Source organism: Heteronotia binoei, chromosome 12 (genome assembly GCF_032191835.1).
Source record: "Heteronotia binoei isolate CCM8104 ecotype False Entrance Well chromosome 12, APGP_CSIRO_Hbin_v1, whole genome shotgun sequence".
Taxonomy (NCBI): domain Eukaryota; kingdom Metazoa; phylum Chordata; class Lepidosauria; order Squamata; family Gekkonidae; genus Heteronotia; species Heteronotia binoei.
In genome coordinates, this window is record NC_083234.1 from 79,876,468 (window position 1) to 79,890,688 (window position 14,221).

The 14,221-nt window shown below is 47.6% G+C and overlaps 1 protein-coding gene across 1 annotated transcript in view; it reads right to left on the minus strand.

Annotated features, from left to right (window-relative positions):
- VAV2 (vav guanine nucleotide exchange factor 2) overlaps positions 1-14,221 on the minus strand; it is a 282,288-nt gene that overhangs the window by 228,426 nt on the left and 39,641 nt on the right. Inside the window, exon 2 of the mRNA XM_060250995.1 lies at positions 7,684-7,800. Coding sequence (XP_060106978.1) covers positions 7,684-7,800 — 117 coding nt within the window. The remainder of the gene's footprint in view (positions 1-7,683; positions 7,801-14,221) is intronic.

A 14,221-nucleotide genomic window follows, 5' to 3' on the forward strand; every position in this document is an offset into this window, starting at 1 on the left:
AGGTTCAGCACAGCCCTTCTGCTTCTTGGTTCCGCCAAAGGGTTGGGGAAGGGTGGTTTTTGAAGCTGTTGTGTGGCACACAGCGGAAGGACTGCCCCGTCCTCTTCCCCCCCTCCATGGCACTGCAGCCTATTCCAGTTTATTGGTTACCTCTTAAAATTAAGAAGGAAAATGGAAGTGACATAAGCAACACACACTAAACATTTACACCATGTTGTGGGTTAGAGCGAAGGAAAGTTCTGGATCTGGTGGGGTTATAAAGCTGCTCCAAAGAAGCAAACAGAGGAACAGGCAATGGAAGAGTTAATTTTTTTGCGGGGGGGGGGAGAGAAAATTAAAAGGCTCTTGTGAATGTGTGCCTGTCTGGCAAAAGGATGAATTTTGCAAGATATTTGATGGGTAAACCGGTGGTCACAGAAGGTAATCTACTTAGAGCCAGGCTGCTGTGTGAAGGCAGAAGCCCAGGGAGACACTCCTCAGGCAGGGAGTGGGGCTTCCAGTCTGAGAAAACAAGCTTGGTCAAAAGAGCCCAGCAGGTGCAGTCTTCAAAGCAGATGTTTCCAGCTTCAAATGATCAGAAGTCTGTACCAGAAGTCTCTTTTTAAAAAAAACAAATCAATGGCGGATTCCTGTGTTTGTTCAAGCGTGCAGCAGCTGGAGCTCTCTGTTTCACTGCGTTGGGACTGCAGTCACTCAGTCATGTCTGTCTACCCTCCACTTCCCCACCGACAGCCTTGGCAGCAACTAAACATCATAGGACAAGCAGATATATAGCTGAGGAGGACGTTTGCATTCTGAATCAAAGCAACCCCAAATACGCACTATGAAAGACCACACTCGGCAACCAGCAGAAGTGATGCAAATCTGGGGATCAGTCAGTTCCACACTTGGTGCCCGGAGAGAACAGCAGAGAGGCCAGCAGGTTCCATTTAATTTAATTAGCAAAGGCTGCAGCAAGTTGATGGGGGCCTCTGACTAAGGAGGCTGCCTGCTGCCTCTCTGCACCGGACACAATCAGGGTGGCAGATAAAGAGGTGGTTTCAATTCAGACAAAAGCATCAGAACATCAGACGATCCCTGCCAGGCCATCCAGCATCCTGTTCCGCAGAGTGGCCTCAGAGAGCCAACAAATGGGGCAAGTTGTTTGTTTGTTTATGAAAATATTTCCACTCGGCCTTTCCAGAGGCGATCTACAAGTTGGGAAACACACCTAAAGGATATGGCAGATGGCCCTTCTTTCAAATTCAACCCCAAGCAGCAGCAGTTCGTTGGAACGCTTGTTCCACAGGACACAAGAAGCACTCCTGCTTTCCACAGAAGCCTGCAAAACAGCCTGTCCATTTTGAAACTTTCCGTCTGGCAACCCGCATTTGTTGCCTAACAATTGGGTGCATTGAACAGTGGAAAACAGCCCTCCCCCAGGCCCCTCCCCAGTGGTGGCTGGAAAGTGTTTGCCAGAGAATTCCCGCTGCAAAGAGAGGAGGAAAAAAAGAGCTGCATTTCAGTTTCTTCCTGCGCTCCAATCAGCTGGTGAAAGGACTCTCTCTGATGGAAACTGGAGAGTTGTTTGCAGACCAGTGGTGGGTGGGTAGGTGGGTGGGAAGCTGGCTTTGTTTACTATGGCACCAGCTTCTAGCCACAGACGTACATTTTCCAATTAACCCACATCATGTCGCTTTAGTACCTCTTTCCCTCCCCCTTTCACAAATCTACCACACAAAAGAGATTCCTGGTTTTGCACAGCAGGAGATAAACGGCTGGCTGGGAGAAGATTAGGCCAAAGTCCCCCAGAGGCTGTGCTTCAGGTAGCCGCTTGCTGCACCCCTCCCCCACCACTCCAGGGAGCAACTGCCCTCTCAGTCAGACAGACACATTTCTTCAGCTCCCCTCCTCTAAGGCAGGCTGCAAACAGGCTTTGTGATTCTGGGAGCCCTGGACATTGGGATGGGTGTGAACACACAAGGCACAAGAAAGGGCAGCAGAAGCCTGCCCTTTTTTCTCCACGGGTGGTCAGACAACGCCCCCCCAGCCCCGTGCAGGGCCTGAGCCAGTTGCCCCACTGTAAAACTGAATGGCAGGATCATGCCCTAAATATCTCCCATCATGCCCTTTTACTCTGAGACTGCAACACCAAAGAGATAACAGAGCTGTTGCCGCACACACACCCTTTCTGAGATCAAGCCAGTAATTCCATATTGAGAGGCAGGCACATCCCCTGTATGTTCATAAATGAAAACACTGTGTTCTGAACACGCACATGCAGGCCACAGCTTACACCAATTGCACACAACACGAATTCCAATCATTACTGTTTGCTGAGCTGTAGCAATGGGCCAGTGAGTGGAGTCCAACAGGCCAACCCCCAACGCAAGACTCCCTCAGCTCCCTGCCAAAGTCTACTCACATGGAAACCCAGCAAGTAAGCCCTGGCCAACAGGTGCCCTCCCAGCCATCCTGCTCCGGGGATTCCACGGTTTCCGGATGAGCATCTGGTCTTCAGTCCATCACTAGGCCTTGCATAGGGACTATAGCTAGGATGGAGCAGCAGCCAGAAGACCAACAGTGCAGCGCCCTTCATAACAGGCTTCTCGCCCAAGCCGGAAGGCACCAAACTCAAAGAAGGGCCTGTCTGCCAGGGTCACTTCAAGCATCAAGCAAGACAGGGCAGCTTCTGGGGCAGCTGCCTTCAGCCACACACACACACCCCTCAAGCCTTTGCTTCAAGCAAACCTCTTCCACCATTCGGTACCATAATATATCAAAAACAACCTGCCTAGGTTATTGTGACAAAATTACGAAACTCTGTTACAAAATCCAATCTTTTATGGTGAAAGTATAGTTCACATTACTCACACATTGCATATGTATGCATTACATATAGGATACATTCTCAATATTTAATAGACGAATGAAGTACACAAAATAAAGTACACAAAATAAGCAGAGTTCCAGTGTACAGGAGGCCGACTAAATATCCTGTTTCGCATTTTTCTTCCAGCAAAGGTGCACTCTACCTTCTTTTTTTCTCAATGGTGACAACTCCTACAAGATTTAAAACACTTCAGTTGGAAGGCACTTCACACTCTTCCTCCTGCAGTAGTACAAAATTTCCTTATGTACAGCATTTATAAACAGGCACCAAGTCTCAGTATTTTTTACAAGCGGCAACAACTCTAATCACGGCCCACCAGAAACTCAGGAGATTTGGGGGACATTCATTTATCTATGCAAATCCAAACAAGGGAGCAGTTCTGGAGAGCTTGTGCAGCAGCAGGCGGAAGCGACTAACAAGAGGCCTCCAGACCTTGTGGCTGCCTCCCTCTCTCCACTGCTCACCAAGCCAGCCAGTGCAGTTTCTTTCTGCTGACTCAGGACACAACATCCCTTCCAGGTTTATATAGAAAGACTTCCGCACATCCATCATTCAGAACTGGGGAGTCATTCAAAGGCTTCTTTTAAAAATGCTGCTCACAAGTTCAAAAGCAGAGTCATTGGGAGGGAGGGAGGGGAAGAGAGGACATGCTGCTAAAGGGTATGAATTGTTTGAATTATAGTTGGTTGGAAGAGAAACACAGAAAGGCAGGAGTGGAGTCACTGAAGATGCCGGCCGCTCCCTTTCCAGGCCCTCCAGCCCACTAAAAGCCTTGGCGTTTCATCATCTAAATATAGAGGCATCTCCTTATGCCGGCTCCAGTAAATGAAAGAGCCTGAAATGCGCTGGCTTTCATGTGCCCACTGTCATTACCCCAATGGCTTCAGCATATGGTGCAATTTTGTGTAATTTACCAAGTTAATATGTTAAGCCCTGAGGCTAGGAGTCTTACCTCCCCCACAGCTAATTCAGGGAAGGGCACTCTGAAACTCCAGAAAAGAAGGATAGAGGCCGGCCTTGCTTGATTTGATCATGCCCTTGTCTAGCCCAGCTTTCTGCTTCCAACAGGGGACAGCAACACTGCTTTTCTCACGTCTAAAGACCAGTCCCAGACTGCAGGGAGTGAGGGGTGGAATCCATAGCTCTGTCCCCAAAATCTCTTCAGGAGTCAGTCTTTGGAGAGCTGGCAGAGAGACAGCCATGGAAAAAGAGGAAAGTCTGAACTAGGGAGGGGAGCATCTCCTAGTCTTCTGAGACTCACTCACTAGATTTTTCAAGCCTTGAGACGGCACACTTGCCCTCCCTTTGGCCATAAAAAGCCACAGCAGGGTCAGTATCACCATAACCTCTCAGGGTGAGCAATCCCACACAGCTCCAAGAACAGCCATCTCAACCACTGCCGTAGCTAAGATTGCCAAGTTCCCGGGTCGGGCGAGGCTTTCCCCACCCCGGAGGTTTCCAACTCACTGGCCCACATTTTGCTTCAGAACAAGTAAGAAAAAAGGAAATGAGGATGCTGAATTCGGCAACCATTCCTAAATTCTGCAGCTTGACTTCACTTGTATATAACCAGAAAAGAATACTAAATAGCTGGAACAGACTTTTCAGTCCACAACTGTGGAAGATGAGAACTTTTTGCCCGCCCCAGAACCACTAATTTTGGAAGGGGTGTTGAAAGACCTGAGACAGATTGAGGTGACAAAAGAGGAGGTCCTACAACTGATAGACAAATTAAAACTAATAAGTCACTGGGTCCGGATGGCATACATCCAAGAGTTCTGAAAGAACTCAAAGTTGAACTTGTGGATCTTCTAACAAAAATCTGTAATCTTTCATTGAAATCTGCCTCCGTTCCTGAGGACTGGAAGGTAGCAAATGTCACCCCCATCTTTAAAAAGGGTTCCAGAGGAGATCCGGGAAATTACAGGCCAGTCAGTCTGACTTCAATACTGGGAAAGTTGGTAGAAAGCATTATCAAGGACAGAATGAGTAGGCACATTGATGGACACGGGTTATTGAAGAAGATTCAACATGGGTTCTGTAAGGGAAGATCTTGTCTCACTAACCAGTTACATTTCTTTGAGGGGGTGAACAAACATGTGGACAAAGGAGACCCAATAGATGTTGTTTACCTTGACTTACAGAAAGCTTTTGATAAAGTTCCTCATCAAAGGCTCCTTAGAAAGCTTGAGAGTCATGGAGTAAAAGGACAGGTCCTCTTGTGGATCAAAACTGGCTGAGTAATAGGAAGCAGAGAGTGAGTATAAATGGGCAGTCTTCGCAGTGGAGGACGGTAAGCAGTGGGGTACCGCAGGGCTCAGTACTGGGTCCCATGCTCTTTAACTTGTTCATAAATGATTTAGAGTTGGGAGTGAGCAGTGAAGTGGCCAAGTTTGCGGATGACACTAAATTGTTCAGGATGGTGAGAACCAGAGAGGATTGTGAGGCACTCCAAAGGGATCTGTTGAGGCTGGGTGAGTGGGCGTCAACGTGGCAGATGCGGTTCAATGTGGCCAAGTGCAAAGTAATGCACATTGGGGCCAAGAATCCTAGCTACAAATACAAGTTGATGGGGTGTGAACTGGCAGAGACTGACCAAGAGAGAGATCTTGGGGTCGTGGTAGATAACTCTCTGAAAATGTCAAGACAGTGTGCGCTTGCAATAAAAAAGGCCAACGCCATGCTGGGAATTATTAGGAAGGGAATTGAAAACAAATCAGCCAGTATCATAATGCCCCTGTATAAATCGATGGTGCGGTCTCATTTGGAGTACTGTGTGCAGTTCTGGTCGCCGCACCTCAAAAAGGATATTATAGCATTGGAAAAAGTCCAGAAAAGGGCAACTAGAATGATTAAAGGGCTGGAACACTTTCCCTATGAAGAAAGGTTGAAACGCTTGGGACTCTTTAGCTTGGAGAAACGTCGACTGCGGGGTGACATGATAGAGGTTTACAAGATAATGCATGGGATGGAGAAAGTAGAGAAAGAAGTACTTTTCTCCCTTTCTCACAATACAAGAACTCGTGGGCATTCGATGAAATTGCTGAGCAGACAGGTTAAAATGGATAAAAGGAAGTACTTCTTCACCCAAAGGGTGATTAACATGTGGAATTCACTGCCACAGGAGGTGGTGGCAGCCGCAAGCATAGCCACCTTCAAGAGGGGTTTAGATAAAAATATGGAGCAGAGGTCCATCAGTGGCTATTAGCCACAGTGTGTGTGTGTGTGTGTGTGTGTGTGTGTATATATATATAAAAATTTTGCCATTGTGTGACACAGAGTGTTGGACTGGATGGGCCATTGGCCTGATCTAACATGGCTTCTCTTATGTTATTAACACGCTCTTCTCTTCCCAGTCTTAACAGAAGACCAAAAACACCCAACTAATTCTTACTCATGGAACCACATTTTAGTTACAGAGCCCCTGTTTTATCAATAAAAACGACAAACTACTGAAATTCAAATCTGATTACATCCAATATCAATTAAAAACTGAGCAAAAGTGGCAGCAACAACATAAAAGCAAACAAAACCAAAAGTGAACACAGAATTTAAAAAGTGAAGCAGGTTTGCCAGGCCTTGAAAACTGTGGCCGGCCTCTCCAAAAAGCCCAGAGGGGAGTCACACCCTCCCCCCACCCGAAAAGAGCCTCATCCAAGGCAGGAGCTGCAACAGAGGAAAGCTGCTTGTTGCATGCTGAAGTTCAGCAGCACCTTAAAAGAGCCACAACATTTGTGGCAAGGGAAGAGCCCCACTGCTCGCTTCTGACCCTCCAGTGCCCCAAAATGCTGTTAGTCTTGAAGGTGCTCCTGGACTCTTGCTCTTTCCTGCGGCTGCAGAGGCATGCAGGCCTTGTGCTGGAGACAGGAACAGGGACCTGCAACAGAATGAAGCCTCCAGTCTGGGCAGGTCTGCTGCAAACACCATGACCCAGACTAGCCAGTCCACCTTCCTCCCGTTCCAGCTACAGCCCAGTAAAGCAGGAACAGACTGTATCTCAGGTCTGGGTTTGAACCCAGGTCTAGGCTTGACCCCTCACCTGCTCATTCTACAGCTCTGCAAAGGGACTGTGTGGCACATCTGTACAGCGCACAGTACGCCCCTGCCACTCTTAAGGAGAATCCTGGCAATACCCCAGATGATTCCACATTCCAATGAATTCAGTTGATCAAAATACTTCTGCCCTGCTTTCCCCTCCTGAGAGGAATCCAGGCAGCTCACAAGGCCTCTGGGTAAACTCCAAAGCAATAGTAAGTCAAGCACATCAATGAAAAGACAATAAACCAAGAGCCAATCTCTGAAACCCTGGCCGACAGAGATCCTTTGTTTCCTCCACATGTGCTGCTGAACTACGCCAACTTCCTCTGCTCCCCCTAAAGCCGCAGGGCCAGTGCTCTCCCAGCATCTTCAGGCAAGGCGTTCCCCAAAGTGGAGGCCACAGCTGGCATGCCCACTTCTGACAGGGGCTGTTAAAAGCAGCCACATGGAAGACACAAGAGAAAGCTGGGGTGAAGGAAGGGTCAGACAAGGAAAGACACCCCTTCAAGGAGGCAGCCACCAGAACTAAACCCAGAAGCAAGCAGAGAGCCACTGCAGATTGTTTCCAAGTGACCATAACATTATCAGAACAAAGATGAACCAACCACAATCTTCAAGGGCTGGCCACATAAAGCAGGCTGCAGACAGAACAGCTTCCTTGCCCCCAGGAAAAATGCACCGAAGACCAGACAATCTCAGACTTATCTCAGCTTATTTGCATGTGCTCCTTTTATAGAAAACAAATTTTTAAAAAGGAAATCAAGGTCTCTTACCTTTCCAAAATCTCGCACATCAAAGAGGTCAAAGGGATCAAAGAGCTCACTGTTCCTGAGGCCGAATTTGTCATGGCAGACCTTGAGGAAAGTCCGGATATTCTTCAGACACAGAAACTGGGAGGGGGAAAACAAAGATATTTAAGTCTAGATTGTTGTAGATATTTATCAGATTCATGAAGGAAGCTATAAAGAAAGAATAAAACTAAACATTCTCTTAACATTTGAAATGCTTCATGCATTTAAAGAGTCAGTTTGGTGTAGTGGTTAACTGTGTGCACTCTAACCTGGGAGAACCAGATCTGACCCCACTCCTCCACATGCACCTGCTGAGTCACCTTGGGTCAGTCACAGTTCTTGAAAGAGCTCCCTCCGCCCCACCTACCTCACAGGGTGTCTGCTGTGGGGAGGGGAAGGGGAAGGAGACTGTAAGACGCTCTGAGACTCCAAGTGAAGACTGGGGTATTAATCCAATCTCCTCCTTCCTCCTCCTAATCTTGGAAACCTTGGAAGGTAACCTAGCAGCATTATTACCTTTGTTTTGCAGTAAGAACAGCTAAAGGCCACTTGATGGATTGATGTGAGGCAAGATTTGAACTAGGGACTTCCCACCTCAGGACTTCCCTTCCTCACCTGACACTTGCTCTCAGAACCTAGATCACACCTGAGCATACCTGGGAAAGACTCCAAGCCATCTGCAAGCAAGTGGGGCATGAAATTAATGCCCTCCCTCCTCCTTTGTCCCCACCGTTCAGTTCTTTGCACATGAAGGTTCCATTTATCTGTCCTGGCTACTGAGGCTCATTTCTCCTTGACAGGTCTTCTCTGAAGCTATGAAGAAGGATATTTACTGTTCACTGTTTTAAACTCAACTGTGCTGAAAGGGGGAGGGGAAATCTCCCCAAGAACTGAGCACCCACGGCTAGTACAGTCCAGCATCTGGCTCGGTTGTCAAAGCAACACAATTCCTGTTTCTTCAGAAAAGGAGAAGCTGCCTCTGACAAGAGCTATAATGGAGTGAGAGTCTGTGACCATTTGAGAGACGGCAGGCAGAGACTGTAGAGAGAAAATGGCCCTCTCTTGGGGACCTCTGATAGTCACCCCAAAACCTGACATCCTCTGAAATCAGGCCAGAGAAGCAGATTTTCTCACAACAAAGAAGAGGCCCAGTTTTGCCAACATGGGGGCAGGGGGGAATGTGCCACACCTTCCACACCAGAGTTGCCAACTGACCCAGGGAGGGAACAGCCTGGTCATCTCTGCTACCTTGGTTTCAAGGCCAGTGGCCAGAACAGCAGAAGACATGGCCCATTTTCGACCCAGATGCACTTGAGATGCACGGAATGGTTGTTGCCTTGGGCTCCACCTCCCAAGTCCACCAGACACCATTTGGCCTCTGCCTAGAGAGGAAAAAGAATGTCCAGAAGCCACACTGGCGGGGGCAGAAATCTGTACATTAAAAGTGTTTCAGAGTTCTCAAACTCTTTTGGAACCCTTCCAACCTAGTTTTATTGCTTTAAGATCAGCATATAAAATTGTTCTATTTGGAATAATTATGAAAATTAAATATATAAATGCCTTAGAATTCTGCAAGAAAAAAAATAAACATACCCAGTACATTTTATTTATTTACTATATCTTACTGAGACCCAAAAAATGATTCAAAATGACATGAAGAGACATCCAACAAGCAATGTACGAGGACTACAGAAAACTGAAAGAACACAGCCTATCAGACAGATGTGATCCAGAGTGCAGATATATCACAGAAAAATAGTATTATATCAGCAGACAAGGACAACAGTGTAATCCACATAGCAAACACCTCAAGAGATGGGAAATTATGGTTCCCTCTGTAACCTAAAGATTTGTATATCTTAGTTTTGGCCAGCTGTGGAATAGGGGGAAGAAAGTCAAAAACCAAAAGCATAAATGTCATAGTAAACAAAAGAAAGCATTATTTGGCAAGAAATAGTCTCACATAGTCACAAAACCGTTACCAGCATATTTGGATACCAATTGAAATTTTATAACATTGAAACACGTATAATCATACATTGCTGCCAAAATTGTTTACATTTAAAGAAACACAGAAGAGAAGAAGGAAGAGACTGGATTTATACCCTGCCCTTTACTCAGAGAGCTTTTTCACACAGCCTAAGTATTCCGGTATAGCAGCTGGCCAGTTACTGAACAGTAACGGGTTTCTGCTGGCATTTCAGACAGACCCGATTCAGTAACTGGCTGCTACCGGAATACTCTCACCTTTTCACACACTCCCGCGGCTGTCCCGTTAGTGAGGCGTGCCTGAGTCATCACAAACAAAGAGCAGCTTCTTCCACTTTTCAACCCCTCCTCCCGGGTTGAAATCGCTATGGGGTGCTGTGTGAAATGTCCAGTATCTAACCCGGAAGCAGTTTTCGCGCCGTTTTTCGCCCGCCGGCGCGCGCGATCTCCGGCTTTTTTTTTTTTTTTTTGGAACGTCAGTTTAGATCGATATAGCGATATATCGCTATATCGACCTGTCAAAACAGCACCACCATAGGGATGGCTAGGCTCCGTTGAGATCCCTATGGTGGTGCTGTTTTGACAGGTCGATATAGCGATATATCGCTATATCGATCTAAACTGACGTTCCAAAAAAAGAAAAAAGCCGGAGATCGCGCGCGCCGGCGGGCGAAAAACGGCGTGAAACCGGCTGGCGCTGGTGGAAGCGAGATAAGAGCGGAACAGTGTGAAATGGCTCGCTTCAATCACGCTTCAATCACGGAACCCTACCAGGGAAAAAAACATGTGTATGAAAACTCCCATCGCTGTCTCGGATTACTGCAAGCGGCACAATACCGACTCCCTTCCGGTTTCCACCGGTAAGTGTGAAAAGGCCCAGAGTCTCAGACCAATTTCGCACTCAGCTTACCCCGCGGTCACATTCCTCTTCTCTGCGCAGCGTCCGTCAGATTTCCCACTATCTGCGGCGGAGTTACAGGAAGTGTCATGGCTTTCACGCAGCAAACAAAAACCGCTAAAAACCAGTTTCCATTCACTGCGAGAAAGCCACAACACTTCCTGTAACTCCGCCGCAGATAGTGGGAAATCCGACGGACGCTGCGCAGAGAAGAGGAACGTGACTGCGGGGTAAGCTGAATGCGAAATCAGTCTCAGAGTGGCTTCCAATCTCCATTCCCTTCCCCTCTCCACAACAGACACTGTTGTGAGGCAGATGGGGCTGAGAAAGCTCTGAGAGCTGTGACTGACCCAAGGTCACTCCAGCAGCTGCACGTGAAGGAGGAGGAGAGGGGAAACCAAACCTGATTCTCCCAGATTAGAGTCCACACAATTAACCACGACACCAAATTGGCACTCAGTTTGGAAAATAAGTTATATATACAGCCTGGAAAAAATGTTATATATGTCTACGGATATGAAGGCATTAGTTTATTTGCTACTTATTTACTTTGATTCTCCCCCCCCCCCCATGTCCTCCCCAGCAGGGACCTAAAGTGGCTCCCATGGATATTCCCCTCCCCTCCTGCTTTCTGTCCTCAGAGTGACCCTGGGAGGTATCAGCAGAAGCTTTCAGGGAAAAGAGCCCGCCTTGTTAACAAAACCTTATACTACAATAAAAATAATGTGTTCTGAAGGTGTCACAAGACCTGGCTGGCTTAGGGGTAATTCCTGAAAAGTGGGACTCTAATCTGGGAGAACCAAACAGGGCAGCCATGCCCATGCAACGCTCAGCATCAGCAAGCTTGTGTCCATTCCATGTTTTATGGAGCTTGTGCACCCTTAGACCAAGCCAGTTTTCATCAAGGAATTGCTGCCTGAAAGGTCTGCTCCTCACAGCATCAAGCATAGTCCACCTCAGAGTGCTGCTCACAGAGTCATAGAATTGAAAGGGACCTCCAGGGTCATCTAGTCCAACCCCCTGCACAATGCAAGATATTCACAAATCCCTCCCCCGAAATTCACAGGATTCACATGGCTCAACAAGCGGACCTGGCGCTCCTGGCACACAAGGGGCTCGGCGGGTCTTCAATAGGAGCGAGAGAGCAAAGCATTCACAGCCACGGAGCCATGCTGCTCCCCCACAGGGAGGGAGGGGCTCCTCCAGCTGCAGACTCAGATGTCCTCACATGACCCCCTTGCTCCAGGTCTCCAAGTCAGACTAGAAAAACTGAACCAGGTGCCCATAAGCAAGCTGTGTGAGCTCCATTTTCCAAGACAGACACGTAGCATTCTGTCACCCAGGGTCAGAGTGCACATTCGGTGTGTAACAGGAAACTTGCCCAAATGTCCCAAGAGGCAGCCTGTCAAGCAAGACCCATGAAGATCCCAAGAAGCCTGATGGTGCTTCCAGAAACCCTGGATTCTGTACGTGAAATAAGTGATGACACCTGAGCAATCTGCATTACCTGTGCATAATTTATTTCACAAGTTTTTTTGCACAAGTAATTCTGGCTTGCTAGTCCTAAGGGCCTAATGTGCTGGGAGGAACAGGGAAATCTGGCCCCTAATCCTCTCTGGCTTCCACTGTGTTTCCAGCTCTGCCCTGTTCTGGTACCTCCAAGTTTATCTCTTCAGCTGTAAGGGCTAGAAACTTATTATTTTTTATTATTGTTAAAGCTGAAGTTATGGGGAATTCTGCACCTAATCCAACATCTTGTGGGGAACTTTTCCTGCACTCCAACAGAATCAAAACACACCAATCCAGCCAATGGTGCTAAAAAACCAGTACAGGTTAAGAACATAAGAACATAAGAGAAGCCATGTTAGATCAGGCCAATGGCCCATCCAGTCCAACATTCTGTGTCACACAGCGGCCAAATATATATATATACACACACACACACACACACTGTGGCTAATAGCCACTGATGGACCTCTGCTCCATATTTTTATCTAAACCCCTCTTGAAGGTGGCCATGCTTGTGACCGCCACCACCTCCTGTGGCAGTGAATTCCACATGTTAATCACCCTTTGGGTGAAGAAGTACTTCCTTTTATCCGTTTTAACCTGTCTGCTCAGCAATTTCATCAAATGCCCACGAGTTCTTGTATTGTGAGAAAGGGAGAAAAGTATTTCTTTCTCTACTTTCTCCATCCCATGCATTATCTTGTAAACCTCTATCATGTCACCCCTCAGTCGACGTTTCTCCAAGCTAAAGAGCCCTAAGCGTTTCAACCTTTCTTCATAGGGAAGGTGTTCCAGCCCTTTAATCGTTCTAGTTGCCCTTTTCTGGACTTTCTCCAATGCTATAATATCCTTTTTGAGGTGCGGTGACCAGAACTGCACACAGTACTCCAAATGAGACCGCACCATCGATTTATACAGGGGCATTATGATACTGGCTGATTTGTTTTCAATTCCCTTTCTAATAATTCCCAGCATGGCGTTGGCCTTTTTTATTGCAAACGCACACTGTCTTGACATTTTCAGTGAATTATCTACCACGACCCCAAGATCTCTCTCATGGTCAGTCTCTGCCAGTTCACACCCCATCAACTTGTATTTGTAGCTGGGATTCTTGGCCCCAATGTGCATTACTTTGCACTTGGCCACATTGAACCGCATCTGCCACGTTGACGCCCACTCACCCAGCCTCAACAGATCCCTTTGGAGTTCCTCACAATCTTCTCTGGTTTTCACCACCCTGAACAATTTAGTGTCATCCACAAATTTGGCCACTTCACTGCTCACTCCCAACTCTAAATCATTTATGAACAAGTTAAAGAGCATGGGACCCAGCACTGAGCCCTGCGGCACCCCACTGCTTACCGTCCTCCAATGCGAAGACTGCCCATTTATACTCACTCTCTGCTTCCTATTACTCAGCCAGTTTTTGATCCACAAGAGGACCTGTCCTTTTACTCCATGGCTCTCAAGCTTTCTAAGGAGCCTTTGATGAGGAATCTCAAAAGCTTTCTGGAAGTCAAGGTAAACAACATCTATCGGGTCTCCTTTGTCCACATGTTTGTTCACCCCCTCAAAGAACTGTAACAGATTTGTGAGGTTGAAAGGCAGCAGAGAGGGAAGGAGGGCAGCTGAGGACCTCAGGGCTGCCAACCTCCAGGCTCGGCCCAGAGTTCTCCTGGAATCTCCAGACTGCAGGGCTCCGTTCCTTCCCTCAGAGGAAAGCACAGATTCAGAGGGTGGACTCTATGACAGGCTCCCCAGGAATGTCCCTAATTTAGGCAACTCTAGCTAAACCTCAGCAGGGAGGAGGAGAAGGAGGAAGAAGATACAGGGGGCGGCTGCTACATGAAGAAAAGCAGCGCCTGAGGTAAGGCCTAGCCTCATGGTTCCCTGTCACAGTCCACCTGGAAGGGCAGGTGGCTGGTTGCTGCCCAGTCGCTCTTCCCATCAGCTGAGGGCAGGGAGAGATTGTCTCTGGCAGAGAAGCTGGCTCCAAGAGTCCATCAATCACAGGTCTGGAGAAACCTTGTGGGAAAACAGCAGGAAAGCCTTCTCTGAAAGCTGGCCTCCCATGGACAAAAACCCACTCTCTCTCTTCAGGAAAAATGGAAATGGGGGGTAGGG